At 47.8% G+C, this 22,348-nt stretch overlaps 1 protein-coding gene across 1 annotated transcript in view; it reads right to left on the bottom strand.

Moving 5' to 3' along the window:
- Positions 1–1,875: 1,875 nt before the first annotated feature.
- The window catches only part of LOC146808456 (transient receptor potential cation channel subfamily M member 2-like), a 694,250-nt gene continuing 673,777 nt past the window's right edge, over positions 1,876–22,348 (bottom strand). Inside the window, exons 20-23 of the mRNA XM_085623563.1 lie at positions 20,069–20,250; positions 11,129–11,261; positions 4,348–4,435; positions 1,876–3,807 (exon numbers count right to left, since the gene is read on the bottom strand). Of these exons, the coding sequence (XP_085479689.1) occupies positions 3,709–3,807; positions 4,348–4,435; positions 11,129–11,261; positions 20,069–20,250 (502 nt within the window). The 3' untranslated portion in view covers positions 1,876–3,708. The remainder of the gene's footprint in view (positions 3,808–4,347; positions 4,436–11,128; positions 11,262–20,068; positions 20,251–22,348) is intronic.

Here is a 22,348-nt window from a genome sequence, read left to right as displayed (position 1 = left end):
CTGCAGAATAGCGTCGCGGTCCCTGTAGTGGAACAGTTTAGCCACGATAGGCCTCGGGGGGGCCCCCGGCCGCGGCCGGCCGCCCGGAACTCGATGGGCCCGCTCCACGGCGAAGAATTTGCTTAGGCCAACCGGGGACAGCTGTTGCAGGATAAGTTCCTCGACCACGAGGTCCACCGGGCGGCCGTCGGAGGACTCCGGTACACCAATGATGCGGATGTTGTTGCGTCGGGCCCGTCCCTCGAAGTCCTCAAGCCGCCGGGCCATATGGTCGTTGACCACTCTAATGTCCCCAAGCGCGGCCCGGAGATCAGACACCTCCGCACCCAGGGTGGAGGTCCGTGTATCAAGGGCCTGGACCTTCTCGTTGGTTTTGGAGAGGTCGGCCCGAATCAGGGTGACATCGATCGCGACAGTGTCGATCTTACGGGCCAGGGCCTCATATTGCGTCGCGATGGTTTCCCTGATGCCCTCGATGGCGCCCATAATGTCCTGCAGGGAAAGTTCCGCAGAGACGGTCGTGCCTCCCCCTGCAGCATCCGGGGAGAGGCCAGCAGCGCCAGGGGACCCCCTGCCCTGGGTGTAGCGGTCCATGTTGTTGCTCTGGACCGCTCCCCCGCGCAGAGAAGCCTTGGTCTTGCGCCCATCCGGACCCCCTTTGCCCGCCATGCGAGCGCAGTCGCTCAATGGGACCTCCGATCAAGAGGTGTGCGGGCGCCAGCAAAAGGACCACAAACTGTCGATGTAGGGGTCGGAGGCGTTAAGCCCACCAGTAGCAGATGGAAGCAAGCCTCGGGCAGAGGCCCAGGAGGCACCTCGCCACCTTGAGCACGCACGCCAGCCGATCTCCTGAAGGCCAAAACCGAAACCGAAAGTGCTGAATCGGCAACTGGCACCGCGCTGAGGCCGCTGTTGTTCAATTGCAGCCCGGCCCCACGGGTCACCTTCACCCCGGCCACCTCCGTCGGGTGGGTCCCAAAAGTTCCGACGACGACACCCCAGGATTCCCAGGTCCGATTAGAGTTTTAAAAAGAGATATATGATCAGCTGGTCTTCATCTCCCAGATTCCATAAACCAAATCAGGATAGTCTCAGGATATATTCCGAGGAGCAGAAAGGGTCCGGGGAGCCCTGTGCTCACGCGACCATCTTGGATGCGCGCTAGGCTCCTCCCCTAATTAGGGTCATTATTTTTTTTTTGTGTGTGTGTTTTGGCTTTATAGGGGTTGGGAGTAAATTAATTAAGTTGTTAAATACTATTAGTTAATTATTTGAAAATACATTTTAACTGTATCATTAATTTTTTACATTTTAATTTTAGCACAGCCAACCCCCAACAACTACATCCTGTTTCACACCACACTCAGATCACTCCACATGGTAGCTCTACTCCTTGACCACATCCCATGCATTCGACCGGCCAGAGCTAGAGGTATGCCTTCTCGTATGTTGCCCTTAAAGTCTAGAATTAATTCCCAAACATCAGAGCTGCAATCTCTGTCCCCAAATTCCAGATGAAACTAAAAACCTGGCTCTTCCAGTAGGCTTCTAGGCAGGCTAGAACTCCCCCTTCACTGGTGCCAGAATACCCTCCGGACTAAACAAACTGCTGCTTGTGACTCACCTCATCTGCAGTTTACTGCAATCTCCACAGCTGCTGCATCTAACCAGCTGACCATCATATAATGATAGTGCCCAGAGGGTATTGTGGCTTTTACCACAGCAAGATCACCAACACGTTGGTCGTAAATGTAGCAGCCAGGTGGAAATATAAAACAACACCTATCTACAAGATCATTTCAAGTCATTCACCCGCTGCTTTGTTTAATTTTGTTATTGCAAGCCTCTTTCTTCCATTTTTAGGCGACAGTATACTTTCTTTTTTCAACATTTATTCTTTATATCTATCTTGCATATGTGGTTGAGTCTGTCTACTCATTTTATTGTGGTTGAGTAAGTGGGTAAATGCAAGAATGAGTGAGTGATGAATGGATGCATGAGTGCAAGAATGAGTGACAAAGTGGAAGTTTGATGACCCATTCAGTTCCTAACCTCATCAGGGACTAATGAGCCACTTTCATTTGTAAGTCAGACCTGTCGGCATTGCCAATGCTTGTTATCCCCCATTAAGTGGTAGCTGTTTGATGTGCCTCGTTGCATAACTCATCGGTCGGTTAGGCACACAAGCAAGAAAAGCATGCATGCAAACACTCCATTTGCGCACACGAAGAAGAAGAGTTAGAGATGATATTGGATGTGATTCTGCTGTTACTGCTTTAATCTAGTAGACAGTTCTATAATCCTATTATGATTGCTGTGAGCCTGCTGCCAGTGCCCTGGTGCTGCAGTCAATCCTATGATGATGATAGGTTCTAACACCTATTGACAATGATGTCCATATGAAATGGCCTTTGGAGTTTAGGCTCTGAGAGGGATTTTAGCACTTAATGACTAGACATATTCAGGTGATAACTTGGATGCTGCCTTTGTTGAGGAACATAAAGCCACTTGTGTAGGTACACATGGGCTGTGCTCTCACATCTTTGCTACTTAATTTGTGTGTCCAGCCTCAGGTGCATTGCTGAGGAGGACTGCAGCCCCCACTCACATCAGTCCCTTAGATTAACATAGACCCTGCCAAGGACCAAATTCCAATGATCTTCCATTCCTTCCATTCACTGAGTGCAGGGGCCTCCAAACATCACATTGTCACACACCTACATTTACCTTCCACAGTCCAAAACTGCTCCAAGCAGTGTGTACCCATAAGCCTAACCCCATTTATTTGTGTAACCGACGAACTGCTCATGGACCCTATCGCCACATCCCCATATTGGTCTTCATACAAGAACCCCTGCAGCACATATCCCCAAAAGTCCACCCCCCTGTCCCAGGAGCCCCTCAAGCAGCATTTCTTCATTAACAATAGTCCTGCAGACCCCATGATGCGGGGGGCCCGAGCTCCAGGCCCCCCCCCCTCTGGAATTATGCACAGGTGGAAGGCTCCTGACTGGGTACAGAGCATGGGGAGGGGCCCATGTACTTTGCATGCAGGCTCCGACTCTGTTCTTTATATTACATTCCTCTTAAATTCAGTGGAGGAGCCCACACAGACATCCTGTCCTAATTGCATCACATCCTTCCAGCTCAGTACAGAAGCCCCTCAAACCCATATCGCCGTAATCCTGCACTTCTTCTACTCAATCAAAATTAGGATACTTTATATCAGACCAACCTCAAGTACCCCAGACTTACTCAATGCGGGTATCCATTCCTTGCCAACAATGGCGACTCCAACATTTTTCTCACTTCTACAACAAGCAAGCCATAGTGCGCTTCCAGAATATCGACTTCAGAATCTCAATGGGACACAATATCAAGGGCAACATTTTGAAATAAATATCAACAGGTAAGTAAGTCTATATTTTCTGCATCTACTTCCACCTCAATGTACCTACACAGTACATATCTCTTCAAGGTAGAAAGATATGAGTTAAGGATGATAAATCTATACTTCCCTATGTGCACAAACCACTGCCGCGTGATATTCTGTCCTCGATTTTCTTGTACGACGACATTGTGTGTGGGGGGGGTCAATATTCAGCAGCATAATCATGAGCCATCACAGTAACAACTTCAAAAGACAAACACCCACTAGAGTACTTACCTTCACCCTTACCTTCTTATAATCAGGATTCTTGCACGCTGTCACAGCTTACGACAAATCATAGGAGCATCTTTAGATCCAAACCCCTTTTCTGCCATTGCCGCCTTGATCCAGTTCAAGCCCTCAGACAACTGGGACACCTGTAGAGCAGTTCAACAAAAACAATGTATCAGCACACCCCACCTACAAGCAAAAGAAGACTTTAGTGGTGCACTGAAGTGCAAGAATGAGTATGAGGTGATGGGTGACACCACGTGGAGAGGAAGGCCCTCAGATGGACACACGTGCACAGCCCTGTTCCTCATGATGCTGTGAAAGAGATTTAACTAAATATTTTTTGGGATTTTCTACCATCAGTTTCTTTTCATTTGCAACAAGGCTGTAAGCTCTAAAGAGAGAGGAGGACCAGGGAAGGAAGAGAAACATCTGATACAACTACTCTGACCTAATCAGATCTGGGACACAAGCTTGGGCTTAGGAGTCTATGTTTGTTAGATCTCTGATTGTTCACAAGCTACTCCAGTGAGGTGGTCATGGCTAGACCGACTGAGAGGTGTGAATATATTGAAATCAAGATATGTGTGTGAGATCTTTGGGGGAAGATGTAATTTATACAACAAAAAACACAAAGGATCAGATGCTTGCCACAACACCTTCACTCTAATCACAGGGGCCATCACCTGGTCCTCCAGGACTGCCAGGCGTTGCTCCACCGTCCGCAAAGGCTCCCCACGATCAGCCTCGAGCAGAGTCAGCACCTTGTCCACCCTAAAGAGGTAAGAAAAAAGCCACATGTCTCACTCCACCAGGTGGTCACAATGCAAGTCTTCAAAGGAGCAGGCAGTGAAGAGCACCTTCCACCCATCAAGCCCTACTCATTCTAACAATCTATGCTCACTTCTACAAGGCTAGCCCCACCCTCACACAGCATTAGCACTGGGTCACTTAAGGTATGGACTAGCCTCCTTGGACTCAGACATACAGAACAATGATGGAGGGGGTTACTAAAGACTACAGGACTCTGCCAAGGGAGGCAGAGACATCTCACTAAGGACCAGGAAACTCGACCTCAAGCTCTCAGAGTGTCTGGGCTTTGCAGGGTTTCAGCTGCAGACTGCAACTCTTAACTATATAGGAGCAACACTGCGGCCAGTTGTAACAGGGTCATAGGACACATGTGTATTTAGCTTTTTTCTTTACTTTTTTATTTGTTTTTGACAGTTTCCAAACAAAGCACAATGTCCACAGACATTGAAGAAAGAATATCCAAAAGTATAAATACTACTTAAGGCAACAAAATTAATTCAAGCAAGGTCAGTGATGAGTGGAAAGTCGGTTTCGAATATAAAATCCACAAAAAGGTTCTTTTTAATATGTTGGATTAAAAATACATCCCACAACCTCAGCAATTCAATTAAGCAAAATTCTGTTATCAAGAGTGATTTACAATAATTGGTAGTCAAGGACCGGGCTATGCGTACCACCAGACTCTTAAAAGGAATAAAAGACATCTGTTGAGGCAATTAGAGAATGACATATAATGAACTGAAAAAATATAAAAGAGACAATAGCCAGATGTAAATTGGATAAAAAAATGTACATATTAAATACCAAACTATGAGGGAAAAGATGAGTGGAAGTTCAGGAGTCAGAGCTACAGACTGCTCTCTCAATTCAACACATGAAGCCAATTCACAAAGGCATTCATGAGTAAATGAAGAGGTCGACAGGTTCTCCACAAAGGTGGGGGTGCGTCGTCCACCCACTTGCTGCGAGCCGCATGTGAAAAAATAAAATGGCAATTTAGTTATTTAATTGCCATTTTTTTTAACCGATGTATGCGCCCCAGTGCCCACGAGCCAAGAAATATGCGAGACGTGTCCTCTGCTGCCAATTGACAGCATTAAGGACTGCATCAGTGGCTGACCGGATGCTCCAAAGTGGTTGGCTGTCTTGCGAAGGCCAGCCTCAAATGCGCACTTTGAAGCGCTCTATCCAGAGATCAATCAATCAATCAGGAAATTGTAAGCGTGCTACTCACCCGTGAGGGTCTCAAGGCGCGGGAAGGGGGTCAGTAGTTCCGTTCGACTGAAGAGCCAGGTCTTGAGAGCCTTCCTGAAGGTGTTCAGGGATGGGGCACGTCTGATGTCGATCGGGAGCTCATTCCAGGTCTTGGCTGCAATGTGGGAGAAGGATCTCTCCCCTGCTTTGGCTCTGTGGAAGCGAGGGGTTTTGGTGAGGACGAGGTGGGCAGATCGGAGGTTTCTTTTGGGTACGTGGAGGGTGATTCTGTTGTTGAGGTATTGGGGTCCGGTATTGTGTAGGCATTTGTAGGCGTGGTTGAGTGTCTTGAAGGTGACTCTCTTCTCGACGGGTAGCCAGTGGACCTTTCGTAGGTGTTGGATGATGTGCTTGTGTCGAGGGATACCAAGGATTAGTCTGGAAGTGGCGCTGTTCTGTATCGTCTGGAGCTTGCAGAGTAGAGCCTTGTATATGCCGGCGTAGAGGGCGTTTCCATGCTGGTGATGAGTGCGTGCGTGACTGTCTTCCTTGACTCGAGGGGGATCCATTTGAAGGTCTTACGGAGGATGCAGAGGATGTTGAAGCAGCTGGAGGCGACAGCATTGACCTGACAGTTCATGTAGGTGGAGGAGTCGAGTATGATGCCAAGGTTTCTTGCGTGGTCCTTGGGGGTCAGGGTGGTGCCAAGGGCAGTGGGCCACCAGGTGTCATTCCATGCCAATGTCGTGGTTCCAAGGACGAGGACTTCTGTCTTCTCCGAGTTGAGCTTTAGGCAGCTGTTGCTCATCCAGGCTGCGACTTCCTGCATTCCTTCCTGGAAGTTGAGTCTGGTGGTGGCGGGGTCCTTGGTGAGGGAAAGGATGAGCTGGGTGTCCTCCGCATAGCATGCTATGTTGAGGCCGTGATGACGGACGATGGCGTCTAGGGGGGCCATGTAGATGTTGAAGAGGGTTGGGCTGAGCGATGATCCCTGTGGGACTCTGCAGTTGATTTCTGTGGGTTTGGAGAGGAAGGGTGGCAGTCTGAGCCTTTGGCTTCTGCTGGTGAGGAATGATCGGGTCCAGTCGAGGGTGGTTCCTTGTATGCCGGCATTGTGTAGTCTGGCTGTGAGTGTGCGGTGGGAGACAGTGTCAAATGCTGCTGACAGATCAAGTAGAATCCGGGCTGCGGTGTGGCCTTGGTCCAGGAGGGTGCGGATGTCATCTGTGGCGGCGAGTAGGGCAATCTTTGTGTTGTGGTTAGTGGGGAATCCAGACTGGGATGGGTCGAGGATGGCGTTTTCTTCGATGAACCTTGTTAGTTCTGCGTTGACGGTCTTCTCCACGGCTTTCGCAGCAAAGGGGGGGAGAGAGATGGGCCGGTAGTTCTTAAGGTCCGACGGGTCTGCTGAGGGCTTCTTGAGCAGGGGCCTGACTTCTGCATGTTTGCAGTCATCGGGGAAGGTGCCGGTCTCGAAGGTGGTGTTGATGGTGCATTGTAGTTCGGGTGCGATGGTGGTGGTGGCTCTGTGGTAGATGTGTGGTGGGCAGAGGTGTGTGGGGGCCCCTGAGTGGATGCCTTTCATGGTTAAGGCGGTCTCTTCGGTCGTGATCGGTGTCCAGGAGGATATGGTGGGCTGGCTGGTGATACTGGCAGCGGGGATGGCTGTGGAGTCAGGTGTATGGTCATTGAAATTGTCATAGAGGTTTTTGATCTTCAGGTGGAAGTAGGATTCAAACTTGTCGCAGAGGTCCTGGGAGGGGGTGATGTCCGTGGCTTAAACAACTGGGTGGAGAGCAAGCACAGGCCGCCAGGGCATGAAGGAGAGTCCGGCCAATCCTCTCCATCCAATCCTGGTTCTTCTCTTATGCTGGTTAATAGCATGAGAGCAGAGTCTGGATTGGTTAGGGGACAGCAGATTGCAGTTTCCGAACACCGAGGAGGACGTGCAGAAGTAGGTAAGTACCATATATTTTGATTTTATTTATTTTAAATATTAGTGAAGTTTTATTTTGGGCTTTTGGAGGGAGTGCTTTATTTTAATTGTTTTTTGGAGGGTGAGGCTGTTTTATTTGGGGCTTTTGGAGGGAGGGAGTATTTTATTATGGGCTTTTGGAGGGAAGGGGTGTTTTATTTTGTTTTTGTTTGGAATTGGTGGGGCACCATGCTCGCCTCACCACTTCCAAAGGTTACCAGCCACCCCTATTCACATCCTCATAAACACATACATCAATTAAACACTTCACATGATGAAGCCAATCACACACCATGATTTAAATCTCCCACATGGAAGGGTGCCAGGAAAGGTGTACTGTTGCATACGGTTTGTACCTTGCTTCCAATGCCAATTTTACACCGATCAGACCGAGTTCGGAGTCTCGGGGGCGCAAAGAGGTTCCTGGGCCTCATCCGTGGAGTTGAGTCATTTTACCGCTGTGGGCCCTAGAATGGGCCTGGTTTGGACTCTGATAACTGAGTACAGCACTTTCACACTTGACTCTCACAAGAATGAGGTGAACTCAGAACTCAACAATCAGCATATCCCTCACGGAAAGAACATCTAGTTGATGCTTTGACTTTAAAAGAAAAAAAGAGAAAGTGTCTTATCACCCCATCTACTCAACATGGCACAAGCATAGGTTCAGGGGATACAGCATTTACTCTGCTAAACTACTACTGAACAGGTGTGGAATCACAGGGTGAGGAGTGAACGGCACCCTTCTTCTGGGACCCATACTTCAGTTTTAGCATGTGCATCCTGGTGTAGTAGCTTCTCGGTCTAAGGATAGTGTCTGCAGCCTCAGTTGGGCTCCATGGAGGTCAGGCCCGCCGTGTTACCGGATCCGTTGGAGCAGGACCCGGATCTAAGTTCTTCAACATGGAGTCTGCCTCTAGCGCTGCCTTCTTTCAGATGAGAGTGGCTTTTCCTGACATGCCACAGTTGTCAAAGGAGCCCAGCACTTCTCAAAGCCGGTCAGACTCAATCCACCACTCCACACCCAAACAAACGTGCAAGGTTCACCCACACATATTACAGCAAGGAGTTCATAGGGGGACTGATAGTTGATCCAGCCCCTCTCTGGGATCCCCCACACAAGTCAAGGCGGAGGCAAATATCACATAGTACGCAGACCTGCACAGTCGCTTCACTGCGACAACTGTGAGTGGCGACTTGATGTATCCTTTTGGTGCTACACACTTCTTGTGAAACACTAAAACAGTTGCCTCTCTAAAATTACAAGAGGATTGCATTAATCCGAAAACAATCAACTTCTCTTGAAAACAATATGAGTTACTTGAATATACAGAAGGCAGCTGTTTTGATTTATACAAAGTTTTAGTGATGAAAGACACAAATGTCAAGCAAAGTACACGCAAACTGAATAAATATAATTTTATACTTGAATAAGACATACAATTAAAAATAATAATCCAGAAACTTCAAAACACTAACTAAAATCTTCAAAGTTAAAAACAACATCTTACTGACACGTTGTTCTCCCCAAAGACATGAATACATGGGGTTAGACTCTGTCTTGAAACGTCAGCGGAGCTTGGTGAGCCTGTGGGTCATTACTTCTACTCCTATTGAGTTGCAAGTTGTCTACTTGCAAATTTCATTGACACGTTTAAGGGGTGATCGCTCCACCATCATCAAGACATCATTTATTAAACACAAATTCCACATAAATCTGCTGTAAACCTGCATCTTGAGCACAGTTCTGTTTTAAGCTGCAATCGCAGAGCGCCTCAAGCAGCTAGAGTCATCTAGGGTCCGCTCCTGGCCCACGCCGGGTGAGTTCCCTCAGCTCTGGGAAGCTGCTTGTCCTGGACACCGGATCTGGATCTCAGACGCTTCATCAGATGTTTGCCGGGTTCCACCTACGCTGGTCGCTGAGAAGTCCAGGAACAATGATTGGCAGATTCAGTGCTTCTTTCATAATCCATTCTCAGGAATGGGTTATTTATTCCACATGGACTGCTCTGAAATAGGTTTGAGGCTGTTCCTTAACTTTGGGTATCACCCTTCTTCCACAGGAGATGCCCTCTTTGTCCTCAGGTCATGGCAGGCAGTAGGAGGTGGCAATGGGAGCTTTCAGTAGGAGATGCCCACAACACAAGCACCAAGTGAAGAGAAGCATTCACACCTGACACCCATCAGTCTTGTGGGAGAAACACCTCAGGAAAAACCAAAGGGCCTAGGACCCTGGCAATGGTCAACCCCAGTGGTGTAACATTAGTCCCCACAGCCCCCGCAGTGTGGGTGGGGTCCCAAGCTGCAGGGGCCCGCCTCTGGCACTGTGCACAGGTGGGGCCCCTAGCCTGAGAGCTCCTGACTGGGTTCAGAGCATGGGGGGACGCCTTCATGTACTTTACATGGGGGAGCTGTCAAGTTTTGTTACGCCACACGTTAACCCTGTACTTCAGATGACACTACTGTCACCAGTCTCCCCACACCCTCCATCTAATCTAATGAGGCTGCTCCAGGAAGGAACAAAAGGCATGACACTGAATAAGATCACTTCCATACCTATAAAGAGATCCCTCCCTCCATCCTTCTACACCTCAGAGTCTGATGCCACACAATGCCTGAGTGATGTTAGCAATGCCCAATGCTTGTCTTACAGGCTACCTCTAACCTCCACCTATTACAGCATGGATTCCACTGACTACCAGTCATACAGTGCACGCACCCCACTAGCACATGTTAACATCTTAACCACATGGGCACTCTATCCAGTTACACAGGATGTAGCATGAGGCAGATAAATGCTCTGAATAAACCTCCTCTCACGCCATCTGCCCCGCTCCTGAGAGACTTACATTGGCTGCATATCAGAAAGAGGGCTCTTTTTAAACTCCTCTGCCTAGCTTTCAAGGCACGGATAGGACAGGGTCCGGCATATCTTGCGAATAAGCTGGTCTGGTACTCTCCGGTCCGTTGCCTCAGATCCAGCGGCCAAAGGCTGCTCCAAATGCCAAGAATCAGGAAAGTGAAGATGGATGGCGTGCCTTCTCTTATCTCGCACCTAAACACTGGAATTTGCTGCCTTTAGATCTGCGCTCTTGCACAGATCTAACTATCTTCAAGAAGCATTTAAAGACCTGGCTATTTAACTGAGCTGTTGGGTTCGCCGAAGCCTGCCTCCACTAGCGCCGAGAGATCCCTCAGGGGATGATTTGTGCGCAATACAAATATAAATAATAATAATAAATAATAGGGTGAATGCCTGCCCGGCAGCTGTGTTTAAAGACACACACTGCACGGCTCGTGAGCGCATGTCTACAGACAAGGAGACAGCAGGAAGGTGTGCATGGGTGACCTTCCTGACCCCAGAGCCCTGCTAAGAGATGCTCATGCATAAAATGTTGTGCACATATTATGGTTGTGTGAGTTGAGACAAACAATTCAAAAACATAGTTGACATCGACATCAGGGTAACGCAGGTTGATACTTACTTCTTGGATGTCTCTCGCGTCCTCTCCTCCGCGCTCTGGCTCTTCTCCTGCCGCTGGTTCGAGAGGTAGTCATCTCTGCACTCAGCCTCCCAGGACAAAAGAGACTCATAGTCCGCCTCATCTAGCCGGTGCACTGTGAGGAAAGCAGTGCAGGTGAGAGTTCTGCAAGTGGGCTTATATCAGCAATTCAAGCCATTCCTCTTGCAATAAATACCACGTGCTCATAGCATTATAAATATACATAGAGGTGGAAGGCAGGCAAAGCCTGTCGGGCAGACCTAGACTCCCAGGTCCATGCTGCTGCAATGTCCTAAGCGTCAACTCCAAGTCTTCCTTTGCAGCTGCACTACCCTTCCTCCGCTGAGCCTCTGCCCATCTAGTGCTGGTATCAAATGTGCACCTCCTGGAAGAGGACTCAATGTATCCGTGGAGAACAGCCACGGTCTGGTACTGATGACCGCCTCTTCGCCATGCCTCACTTCAGGACTGCTTGGCACAGACCTCTCTTTAGCTGCAATTTACACTTCTGAGCACCTCTTGTCTCCCAGGTGGGGGTTATAACCTTGGATGCCCCTTGGTAGGATTTCTAGTGCAGATGTTGTGTTATTGTGGTAGCCTTCCTCTCCTCTGTACTGCTTCTAATGCATCCCAGTCCTCTGGGAAATGTGGCCTCCTCCTCAGCATTCCTTGGCACTCCCTTGTCCCTCAGCTCAGTGTACATTACTTTCCTCACTCTAGGCGCCCTTTGAATGTGGGTGGGCAGCAGGTTTTGGACATAGGAAACATACAATAACAAGCATTTGCAATGCAATAGGTCTCGCATTTACTTGAGTTTGAACTATTGGCATTGTAAATGACAATGCCTTTTATTTATGTTTTGGTTTTTAAAACATAAATAAAAGGCATTGTGGTTTACAATGCCAATAGCTTAAACTCGTGTAAATACGAGACTTATTGCATTGCCAATGCTTGGTAAACTGAGCAATGGTTTTGTCTTTGCTTAAGGGAAAAGGGAAGATAAAAACAGTGTGTGCGCCAGAGAAAGACATAGAGAGAGAAGTAACGTTGTGGAGACGAAAATGAAAGAGAGGGCCAAGGAGGAGTAGCAAGGGAGAAAACAGAAGAGAAAAAAAAGAGGAAAAGTATGAAAGAGAAAAGGAAAAGAGGAAAAAATAACAGAGAGAGTGAGATAGAGAGAGAAAGAAAGAAGATGAGAGAAGGTTAGTAAGAGATGTGGCAAGTGTAATGTTATGCAGCCAGTCGGTGTATATATGACATAGTAAAAAGAGAGGAGAGAGTTTTACATACATGTTGGCACTGTAACGGAAACAACACACTTTTACTTTCGTGCTCATGGTAAACAGGGCCCAGATTTTCTATTTTTTCACTCAGTGCAGCATCCAAATTTATTTACTGTGCTGATTTGTGCAAGGAGAAAAATACAGTGCATCCGCTGCGCTGTCACACAAACAGGCTGCCCTGTGAGACAGGGAGCTTCACACCAGGGTGCACAGGGGAATGTAAGCTTCTAGCATAGGATTGTACTTGAGGCTCACATTTCTATGCATAGACAAACTCAAAAGGTTGCCAAGCATTGGGTGTGTGCTGTGGTAGAAATGAACACATTCCCCGTTGTTTGCACTTGCTTTAAGTAGACATTACTATTTTAATGTAAAGCCTGGTCTGGCTATTTTCGTAGTCGAGCCTTGAGTCAAAATCTGTCACTGTTTGCCCCTTGACACAAAGCAGGGCCTTCCATTTTTTACGCTGTGAAATGTGCGACTTTCCCATGCAAAAGAGCTGGATAGTAAATAGAATGCCATGCTTGGCATTAAGCTACCACTGGCACCAGTGCTTAATTTGTAAAACAATATGTGCCAGGGCTCTCTTAATGAGGCTACCACAGCTCGCACTACCCATTGCCCCTGCCAGTGCTGCCAATAATAGTAACAACACAACTTCTAGCAATCACACTCCTACATGTGTGACAAATCAGACTCTTCCATGCCCCAAAGCTACAAGAACAGCGGGGACGCCAGGTATTAGTAATGTATAATGTCTTGAATTAATAAACAATCGTTGTTGTGCTCATCTCTGAATCACACAAACAGTGCCACCATGTAGCAGACAGCTATTATCACAATTAAGTGCGTGTGCTGAGCACCGGAAACCTAACCGGGACAAATTAAGCACTGACTGGCGCACTAAAAATGGGCTCAAGTGTTCTTTTCTGTAGATTGCTGTTGTTTTAAAACGTGATAAACAATACATTTTAAGGTGCAGCGAACTTGTTTCCTCCGAGGGTTTCAGCCAGGGACGGGCTGGAGGTTTCTATGTCCCAGCGGAGCTGCTGCTTTCATTTGTCAGCGTTAAGCATTAGACTATTCTAATAGATTTTTTTGTTACTTTGTTCCTTTTCCAAATGTAAAATGCTTTTTAAAGTTCAATGATATTATCACGTTGAAACAGTGCATAATAAAAATGTGAATAAGAAAACAGTGACTGATTGACTGGTGTTTTAGAAGTGTTCTTCAAACGGAGACAATAAACGAACGATTTAAAGGGAAACTGGGAACCACACACTGAGTGTAACTTTACACGTCTCCCTCTCTATAGTATTTGAGTTAGAAAAGTGAACAAGCCGATCCTCGAGCAGAGATAAGCTTATCGGCAACATCTTATCAACACAGCTACCCCGGTTCTGGTTTTCGCATCCTGTTTGAGAGTGTCACATTGCATGTGAGATGGGAGGAACAAAAACCAAAGTCAGTCCATGGCAGCTGCAAGGACCAGAAAAGGCAGAGACAGCAGTGCCCCCTGCTCTGACGCAGGCTGCAGCCAGTGACTCAGTACAACCCTTCCTCTCTGTCCGCCTGGCTCTGCTGCGAAGCAAGCAAGCCCGAGCCGTGACTGATTGCAAGGGAGGGAGGGGGGAGAGCAGAAAGAGTGGGGTGGGGGGGTGTTGGAGACAGGAGAATGAAATAAAACCATCGCGGTACTCGTGAAAGGGCACCGCGCCTGCCGTTAAACATAATGGAAAGAACCTGTCAATCTCTGCGGAGACCATATCCAGTCCTGGGCCCAGTCAGCTGTGAGGAGCAGGAAAGGCACAGACAGCAGTGCCCACTGCTCCGAGACATCCTGCAGCACACCCCTCCCTCTCCATCCACATGGCTCTGCTGAGAGGCAGACTGGAGCCAGCTGACTGTTAGAGAGGGGACGGAGAACAGAGTCTCAAGTTACAGACGCAGGCTACAGCGTGAAAAACAGATGGCACACTGCACTTCAATTAAAAGAAGTGCAAGCAGAGCGGACTAAAACTGTAATTAGGCACCGCTGAATCGGGACTACACGGAAGTTAGCAAATGAGCAACAACCAACAGAAAGGGAGATAACAATCACACTACCACAAGTAAGCCAATAGCAAGCGGAAACACAGATTACATGAAGTTTAAGCCAATATACAGATTACTTTATGTCTCGCTAAAACAGCGCATAATGCCAAGGCGAAACCTAAAAAGGAAAACTGAGTAATGTGTTTCTCTTACACAGGTCTAAATTCACTCAAATAAACGATAGAATATGAAACATATTGAATAAAAAGAGCTCACAAAACTGAAAAAAGCAAACATATTGCATTGTCCCAAACAAAAGTCCAAAACAATATACTCTGTGGCCTGGTTGCTTTTTATCATTTTTCCTCAATAACCCATTTTGCTCTAACATCATCTCTGTTCTGAATGTACCAGTACCAGACCTAAGAAAGAAACAGAGAAGGCTTCATGTCCACCCATAGTTCCTTGTAAGGTGATTAAAAAAAAAAGCCAGTCCTTCTCCCCTTACCTCAAAAGCGGATAATGCCTATCCTGAGCACAGGTGATGTCACCAACTACCCTCCCATCACCCACCTACCTTTCAGCGGAAAAGATCAGTATGGAATCAGTCTCCACTCAATTTAAAGAGCAGAACAACAACCTTCTCTAGGACAACAATTAGACAACACTACGACTCTTCACATAATCGACAACCTACTGATAAACAACAAAAGAGATCCTTACATCCTGCTCCACCTGTCTGTAACTTCTAACACAGTCGATCGTCAAGCATTGATCAACCCTGGAATATGAACGATTTTCTCGGGCGCAGTTCTGCAGTGGCTCTCTTCTGATCCTGCCAACCTCCACCAGCTCTAGACTGAACCCTCAAGAGCCATGAAACTCTCGCCCTCCTGCAGAGTCCTCCAAGGATCCAACCACTCCCCATTCATCTTCAATCTCCATATAAAAACCCAAGTGGTTCTTACTCAAATGTATCAGATCCGTCAGTATGCTATCAACACTCAGCTCTACCTCAAAATCTCATTAGCTCACAAGATACTGTTCTGCAGCTCCTGCCTCCGCCTGACCCAGAACAGGATGTCAAGCTCCTGGATAAAGCTTAACATGACATAGCCCGAATTCCTAATGCTTGACAACAGCACGAAACAATGGCAGATTCAAGTCTAGCTTTCTGACATGAACATTTTTAATCCTAGTTGATACTCACGGAAAAATATCTTGGATTCACCCTCAACGCTGAGCTGTTCTTAAAGGACATATCACCAATAACACCAAGAGCATCAGGACCAAAGTTATCAAAGAGTTGTGTTGCCCTTGCGCCACGCAACGGGGCGCGAATGGGACATAACTCTTAAGTTAGATTTATCAAGCCATGCAGGGGCATATTGCGTTGCCTTGCGTGACTTGATAAATCTAGAGTAATGCAATGCAGCACAAATTGCTGCATTGTGTTATTCCACCCCAGACATGTGTTCCATGGGAGGAGTGAGAGTGTTCCCACGCATTCACCCATGGATTTTGGTGCATTCCCAGATCTTCTATTACTGATAGACCTGGGAGTGAGTCAAACTGCACGCATCCTCAGAGGAGGCATAACGAGGAGAAATATTTTTATTGCTCCTAGCTTTTTCTGCTTTCCTTGTGTGTTGCAATCCGTGGCACACATAGAATGAGGAAGATGCCTCAGGGCATTGTTTTTGTTCAGGATGGTGACCCTTTCTGCAAAAACATAATTCTGGTTACAACGCAGGCACCCTTGCACAATGGTGCAAGGGTGCCTGGGCTGGTGCTAGGCAGCACATTGTGCCCCAGCGCAGGGTAAAGAGAGGAATGCCCTGTATAATGTTAAATACGGCTCATTCCTGCCCTTTCACGCAACGCAGCAAGGTGACTTGCTGCACTGTGTGATTTTCGGATAAATATCCCCCTCACTCTGGCCAGCACGAACACCAAGCGAACATGGGATCAATTTGCCCTCCTAAAAGGATATCTCCCTTATCCAAAACTGACTTTAGGAGAACAGCAGAGGCTTCTCTCACCAAGATGTAGGTAAATTCTATCAAAAGGTTTCCAAAAAAACCACTGTGAAGCTGCATTCAAGCTACAACATGTGTCATCAAAGGCTTAAAGATGTTCAACCCCATCACTCCAAATTATTGGCTCCCTGTCCAGCTTCTTTTTCAAGTCGTGCTGAATCACCTACAAGCCCTTCAGAATTGACACCACTGGAAACCTGGATGAGAAACCAACCACCTTATACAGACAGTGAGACAACAGAAGCCAGGACACTGTGATACGGAAATTACAAAATGCAAGAAGGGAAGCTGTACTCCGAGGATCTGGAATAATGTCCCCAGAAACATCAGAATGGCTCCTACTTTTCTGAAATTCAAAAAGGAACTCAAGAACCATCTCTTGGAACAGCACTACTTCACACAACAGGAACCCACATTTAACCTGCATCTCCAATCATGAATCCAATTCCTAGGCCCATTCCTGGGCCTAGGAATTGCTCTCCCACTGGATATAAAGGATTTTAATACCAATGCATACATGTTCACATACATAAATGTCATAAGGACCCCTAACAGAGTCTCTCTTTGACTCAAGGGCCTATGTCAGAGTTACAAGATTTGAGATTGGTTCCTGGTCTGGTAAAGTTTCTAAATGGCACAGGATTTCTAGAAGAGTTGTACGTCACCGAAACTCCTGCAGCACTTTGTGAGCAGCTGTGACTTTCCCAACAAGAAGCTCCAGTAGAAGTGAGTGGTGGGCTCCTCATTGCATACTTGCTTGCTGCTGATTATCATACACCTTCTCCAAACCGTCTGCAGAAATCAGGCAGACAGATAGAGTTGATAATCATTGGCCTCAGCCAACCTCAGGCAGACAGACAGAGTGTGATAATCATTGGCCTCAGCCAGCCTCAGGCAGACAGACAGAGTGTGATAATCATTGGCCTCAGCCAGCCTCAGGCAGACAGACAGAGTGTGATAATCATTGGCCTCAGCCAGCCTCAGGCAGACAGACATAGTGTGATAATCATTGGCCTCAGCCAGCCTCAGGCAGACAGACAGAGTGTGATAATCATTGGCCTCAGCCAACCTCAGGTAGACAGACAGAGTGTGATAATCATTGGCCTCAGCCAGCCTCAGGCAGACAGACAGAGTGTAATAATCATTGGCCTCAGCCAGCCTCAGGCAGACAGACAGAGTGTGATAATCATTGGCCTCAGCCAGCCTCAGGCAGACAGACAGAGTCTGATAATCATTGGCCTCAGCCAGCCTCAGGCAGACAGATAGAGTTGATAATCATTGGCCTCAGCCAGCCTCAGGCAGACAGACAGAGTGTGATAATCATTGGCCTCAGCCAGCCTCAGGCAGACAGACAGAGTGTGATAATCATTGGCCTCAGCCAGCCTCAGGCAGACAGATAGAGTCTGATAATCATTGGCCTCAGCCAGCCTCAGGCAGACAGACAGAGTGTGATAATCATTGGCCTCAGCCAGCCTCAGGCAGACATACAGAGTGTGATAATCATTGGCCTCAGCCAGCCTCAGGCAGACAGACAGAGTGTGATAATCATTGGCCTCAGCCAGCCTCAGGCAGACAGACAGAGTGTGATAATCATTGGCCTCAGCCAGCCTCAGGCAGACAGACAGAGTGTGATAATCATTGGCCTCAGCCAGCCTCAGGCAGACAGACAGAGTGTGATAATCATTGGCCTCAGCCAGCCTCAGGCAGACAGACAGAGTGTGATAATCATTGGCCTCAGCCAGCCTCAGGCAGGCAGACAGAGTGTGATAATCATTGGCCTCAGCCAGCCTCAGGCAGACAGACAGAGTGTGATAATCATTGGCCTCAGCCAGCCTCAGGCAGACAGATAGAGTGTGGTAATCATTGGCCTCAGCCAGCCTCAGGCAGACAGACAGAGTGTGATAATCATTGGCCTCAGCCAGCCTCAGGCAGACAGACAGAGTGTGATAATCATTGGCCTCTGCCAGCCTCAGGCAGACAGACAGAGTGTGATAATCATTGGCCTCTGCCAGCCTCAGGCAGACAGATAGAGTGTGATAATCATTGGCCTCAGCCAGCCTCAGGCAGACAGATAGAGTGTGATAATCATTGGCCTCTGCCAGCCTCAGGCAGACAGATAGAGTTGATAATCATTGGCCTCAGCCAGCCTCAGGCAGACAGACAGAGTGTGATAATCATTGGCCTCAGCCAGCCTCAGGCAGACAGACAGAGTGTGATAATCATTGGCCTCAGCCAGCCTCAGGCAGACAGACAGAGTGTGATAATCATTGGCCTCAGCCAGCCTCAGGCAGACAGACAGAGTGTGATAATCATTGGCCTCAGCCAGCCTCAGGCAGACAGATAGAGTGTGGTAATCATTGGCCTCAGCCAGCCTCAGGCAGACAGACAGAGTGTGATAATCATTGGCCTCAGCCAGCCTCAGGCAGACAGACAGAGTGTGATAATCATTGGACTCTGCCAGCCTCAGGCAGACAGACAGAGTGTGATAATCATTGGCCTCTGCCAGCCTCAGGCAGACAGATAGAGTGTGATAATCATTGGCCTCAGCCAGCCTCAGGCAGACAGATAGAGTGTGATAATCATTGGCCTCAGCCAGCCTCAGGCAGACAGATAGAGTGTGATAATCATTGGCCTCAGCCAGCCTCAGGCAGACAGACAGAGTGTGATAATCATTGGCCTCAGCCAGCCTCAGGCAGACAGACAGAGTGTGATAACCATTGGCCTCAGCCAGCCTCAGGCAGACAGACAGAGTGTGATAATCATTGGCCTCAGCCAGCCACAGGCAGACAGACAGAGTGTGATAATCATTGGCCTCAGCCAGCCTCAGGCAGACAGACAGAGTGTGATAATCATTGGCCTCTGCCAGCCTCAGGCAGACAGATAGAGTGTGATAATCATTGGCCTCAGCCAACCTCAGGCAGACAGACAGAGTGTGATAATCATTGGCCTCAGCCAGCCTCAGGCAGACAGATAGAGTGTGATAATCATTGGCCTCAGCCAGCCTCAGGCAGACAGACAGAGTGTGATAATCATTGGCCTCTGCCAGCCTCAGGCAGCCAGACAGAGTGTGATAATCATTGGCCTCTGCCAGCCTCAGGCAGACAGATAGAGTGTGATAATCATTGGCCTCAGCCAGCCTCAGGCAGACAGACAGAGTGTGATAATCATTGGCCTCTGCCAGCCTCAGGCAGACAGATAGAGTTGATAATCATTGGCCTCAGCCAGCCTCAGGCAGACAGATAGAGTTGATAATCATTGGCCTCTGCCAGCCTCAGGCAGACAGATAGAGTTGATAATCATTGGCCTCTGCCAGCCTCCTGCTTGTTCTTATGTGATGCCCACAGTGAAGGCGGGTACCCCTGCGAGGCGTTCATGTGTGTCTAGGACTTGAGGCATCTGCGGAGAGGTTACGGTAGTACAAGTGGAGAAAGCTTGTCATAAAGTCACTGTCTAACTCTTTAGAAACATTGGCCAGACCTGAGAATCTCAGCCAGATCCCTGCTGATCTGCTTTCGGATAGAGGAGACACCTGAGGATATAGTAAGAGATGAGGACTGGATACTCACTCAGCGGCTTACTGCCGCCTGTCGGACAGCGTAAAATGGCGTGCTTCACCAGGAAGTAGAGATGGCTGAGAATGATGAAGGGGGGTGGGGCCGGGGGGCGGCTGCAGTATTCTTCAATAAGGCAATGACGCTGGAACCTCCAGATCTGATCTGTGTTACCCTGTACTTCTGAAAATGTGTAACTGTAGAAGGGAAGAGAAAATACAAAACCCATGAATCAGTCCCACAGAACAAAGGTTTCCACACAACTGAGACAACAGAGGAAGTGGCAGAAATCAGGATCTGGGAAAGAGGAACCGAAGCAGCAACCAACATAGAAAGAGCACAGGCTTAGGAGGCATTGACAAAGAGTCATGAGGCAGAGTAAAGACTGAAACCTGCAAAAGGCAATAAGCAGGCACAGAGATAAAATAACAGAAAAAAACATACAAACGAAGAAATGATCAAGAAGCTGGAAGAGCAGGAGGTCAGGAAAGCAAAAGTGAAGCAGATAAACTTTAGCCATAAAGATAGAGAGAGCAGGAGCCTGAGTAACCCTTGGAGTAACTAAGCGCAGGGATAGAAGAGGGCACCAGGAGAGTTTGGAAAACAGTAAGATAACAGATGCAGAGGACAGTAGCTGAAAGACTAGAGAGAGAGGCTGTGGTGGGTAAGAGGTCAGAAGGTTAAACAAAAGAAGACCAAGAGCGACTAAAGAATGGTAACCTGAGAAGGCCAGAGAGCAGTAAGTCAAAAAAGTGTTTTTAAGTGGGAATTTCAGCGAAGAAGATGGCACAAACCACAACGAGGCAGAACATGCACAGATAACTCCTCCCCACCCTCATTTTATGTGTTTAAACCAGTTTTATAGTTTTTACATAATAAAGCGAAAAGCAAATATGTATTAGAACATCTCTCTGGATTAGCACATAGTAAAGCAACGTTTGGTTTCAGGAGTTTACCTCACAAACAGAACAGTAAACGAACATTTCAACACCCTTCCATCCAACCCACCCCCACCCTCTCCCTCCCACCCACCCAAGTACCTTAGGCAATTGGACCGAATGAATGGGAGTATAGTTTTGTTGTGTGTGATTAGGTAGTGGCTTGTGTAGTGTCGGGTTGAACCAGGTGAAGGAGCCAGAGATAACGGGGGCAGGTTAGTTCCCTAAGGGGCATATCAGCAACAACCAGCGATAATTATTCCTAAGCGCACTTAGCGCTAGGATAATTATCGCCGGCTAGCGTGGGTTTTTATCGCTGAGATAGCGTGCTATTAGCAACGCTTATCTCAAAAGCGATAAAAATCCTAGCGCTAACTGCCTAACATGAGATTATCGCTGGAAAACCAGCGATAATGACACAAAGTTTGGCGATAGCTTGCTGATAGGGCCTCGCATACTTAGCCATGATATCCTCCTTCCATAGGATATCATGGCTAAGTCAGTTTCAAAGCAGGCGTAAGGAAAGCAGCGATAACAGAGGTTATCGCTACTTTTCTTGTCGCTGTGCTGCTTTTCGTGAGGCTTGATAATAGGAGAAATGTCGCTTATCGACATTTCTCCTGTTATCTTGGGGAGGAACGCCCACTTTGCATCTCATTAGAGATGCAAAGATGGGCGTTCGGAATTCAGGCGCTAAGGCAAGGTTTCACACGATAGCGTGACCTTGCTGATATAGCGATAAAATTATCGCCGCTTTTCGGCCGAAAACGGCCGCAAAAGCGGAGATAATTTTTTATTCGCCGCCTTGTAGATATGCCCCCACATTCTTTAGTCAGCAGCTCGATGAGGGGCTGCCATATTGTTATTAAGGTATTGTCTCTGGACGTCAGGGAGAGGGTTAGCATTTCCATCCCTAGCACGTCCCATAGACCTTTGAGCCATATGTTATGTGTTGGGGTGACAGTAGAGCCCCATAGTGTCAGTATGGTCTGATGGGCCTTCCTCAGTGCAATGCTAATCTGGCGACCCTAAGAGAGGCCAGCGGAAATGTTGAGGAATTTGGTAGCCCTAGTAGAATGTAAGAAGGGAATCTAGGCAACTGCGTGGAGAAGTGAGCATCGATATCTGTAACTGAGGACCAGAATGTGGAGAGTTTTGGACAGCCCCAAAGAATATGGCACAATGCACCCCTGGCTCCACACTGCCGCCAGCACTCATCACTACGTGACGGCTTCCCTATATGCAGGCGAGCCGGGCTGAGGTACCAATAGGAAGTTATTTTGACTGCAGTTTCGGTGCTCGCCATATTATATGTGGTATACCTAGCCCTGCGAAAAATATCGAGCCATTCCTCCTC

Source organism: Triturus cristatus, chromosome 8 (genome assembly GCF_964204655.1).
Source record: "Triturus cristatus chromosome 8, aTriCri1.1, whole genome shotgun sequence".
Classification (NCBI taxonomy): domain Eukaryota; kingdom Metazoa; phylum Chordata; class Amphibia; order Caudata; family Salamandridae; genus Triturus; species Triturus cristatus.
This window is presented reverse-complemented; position numbering and strand designations above follow the sequence as displayed.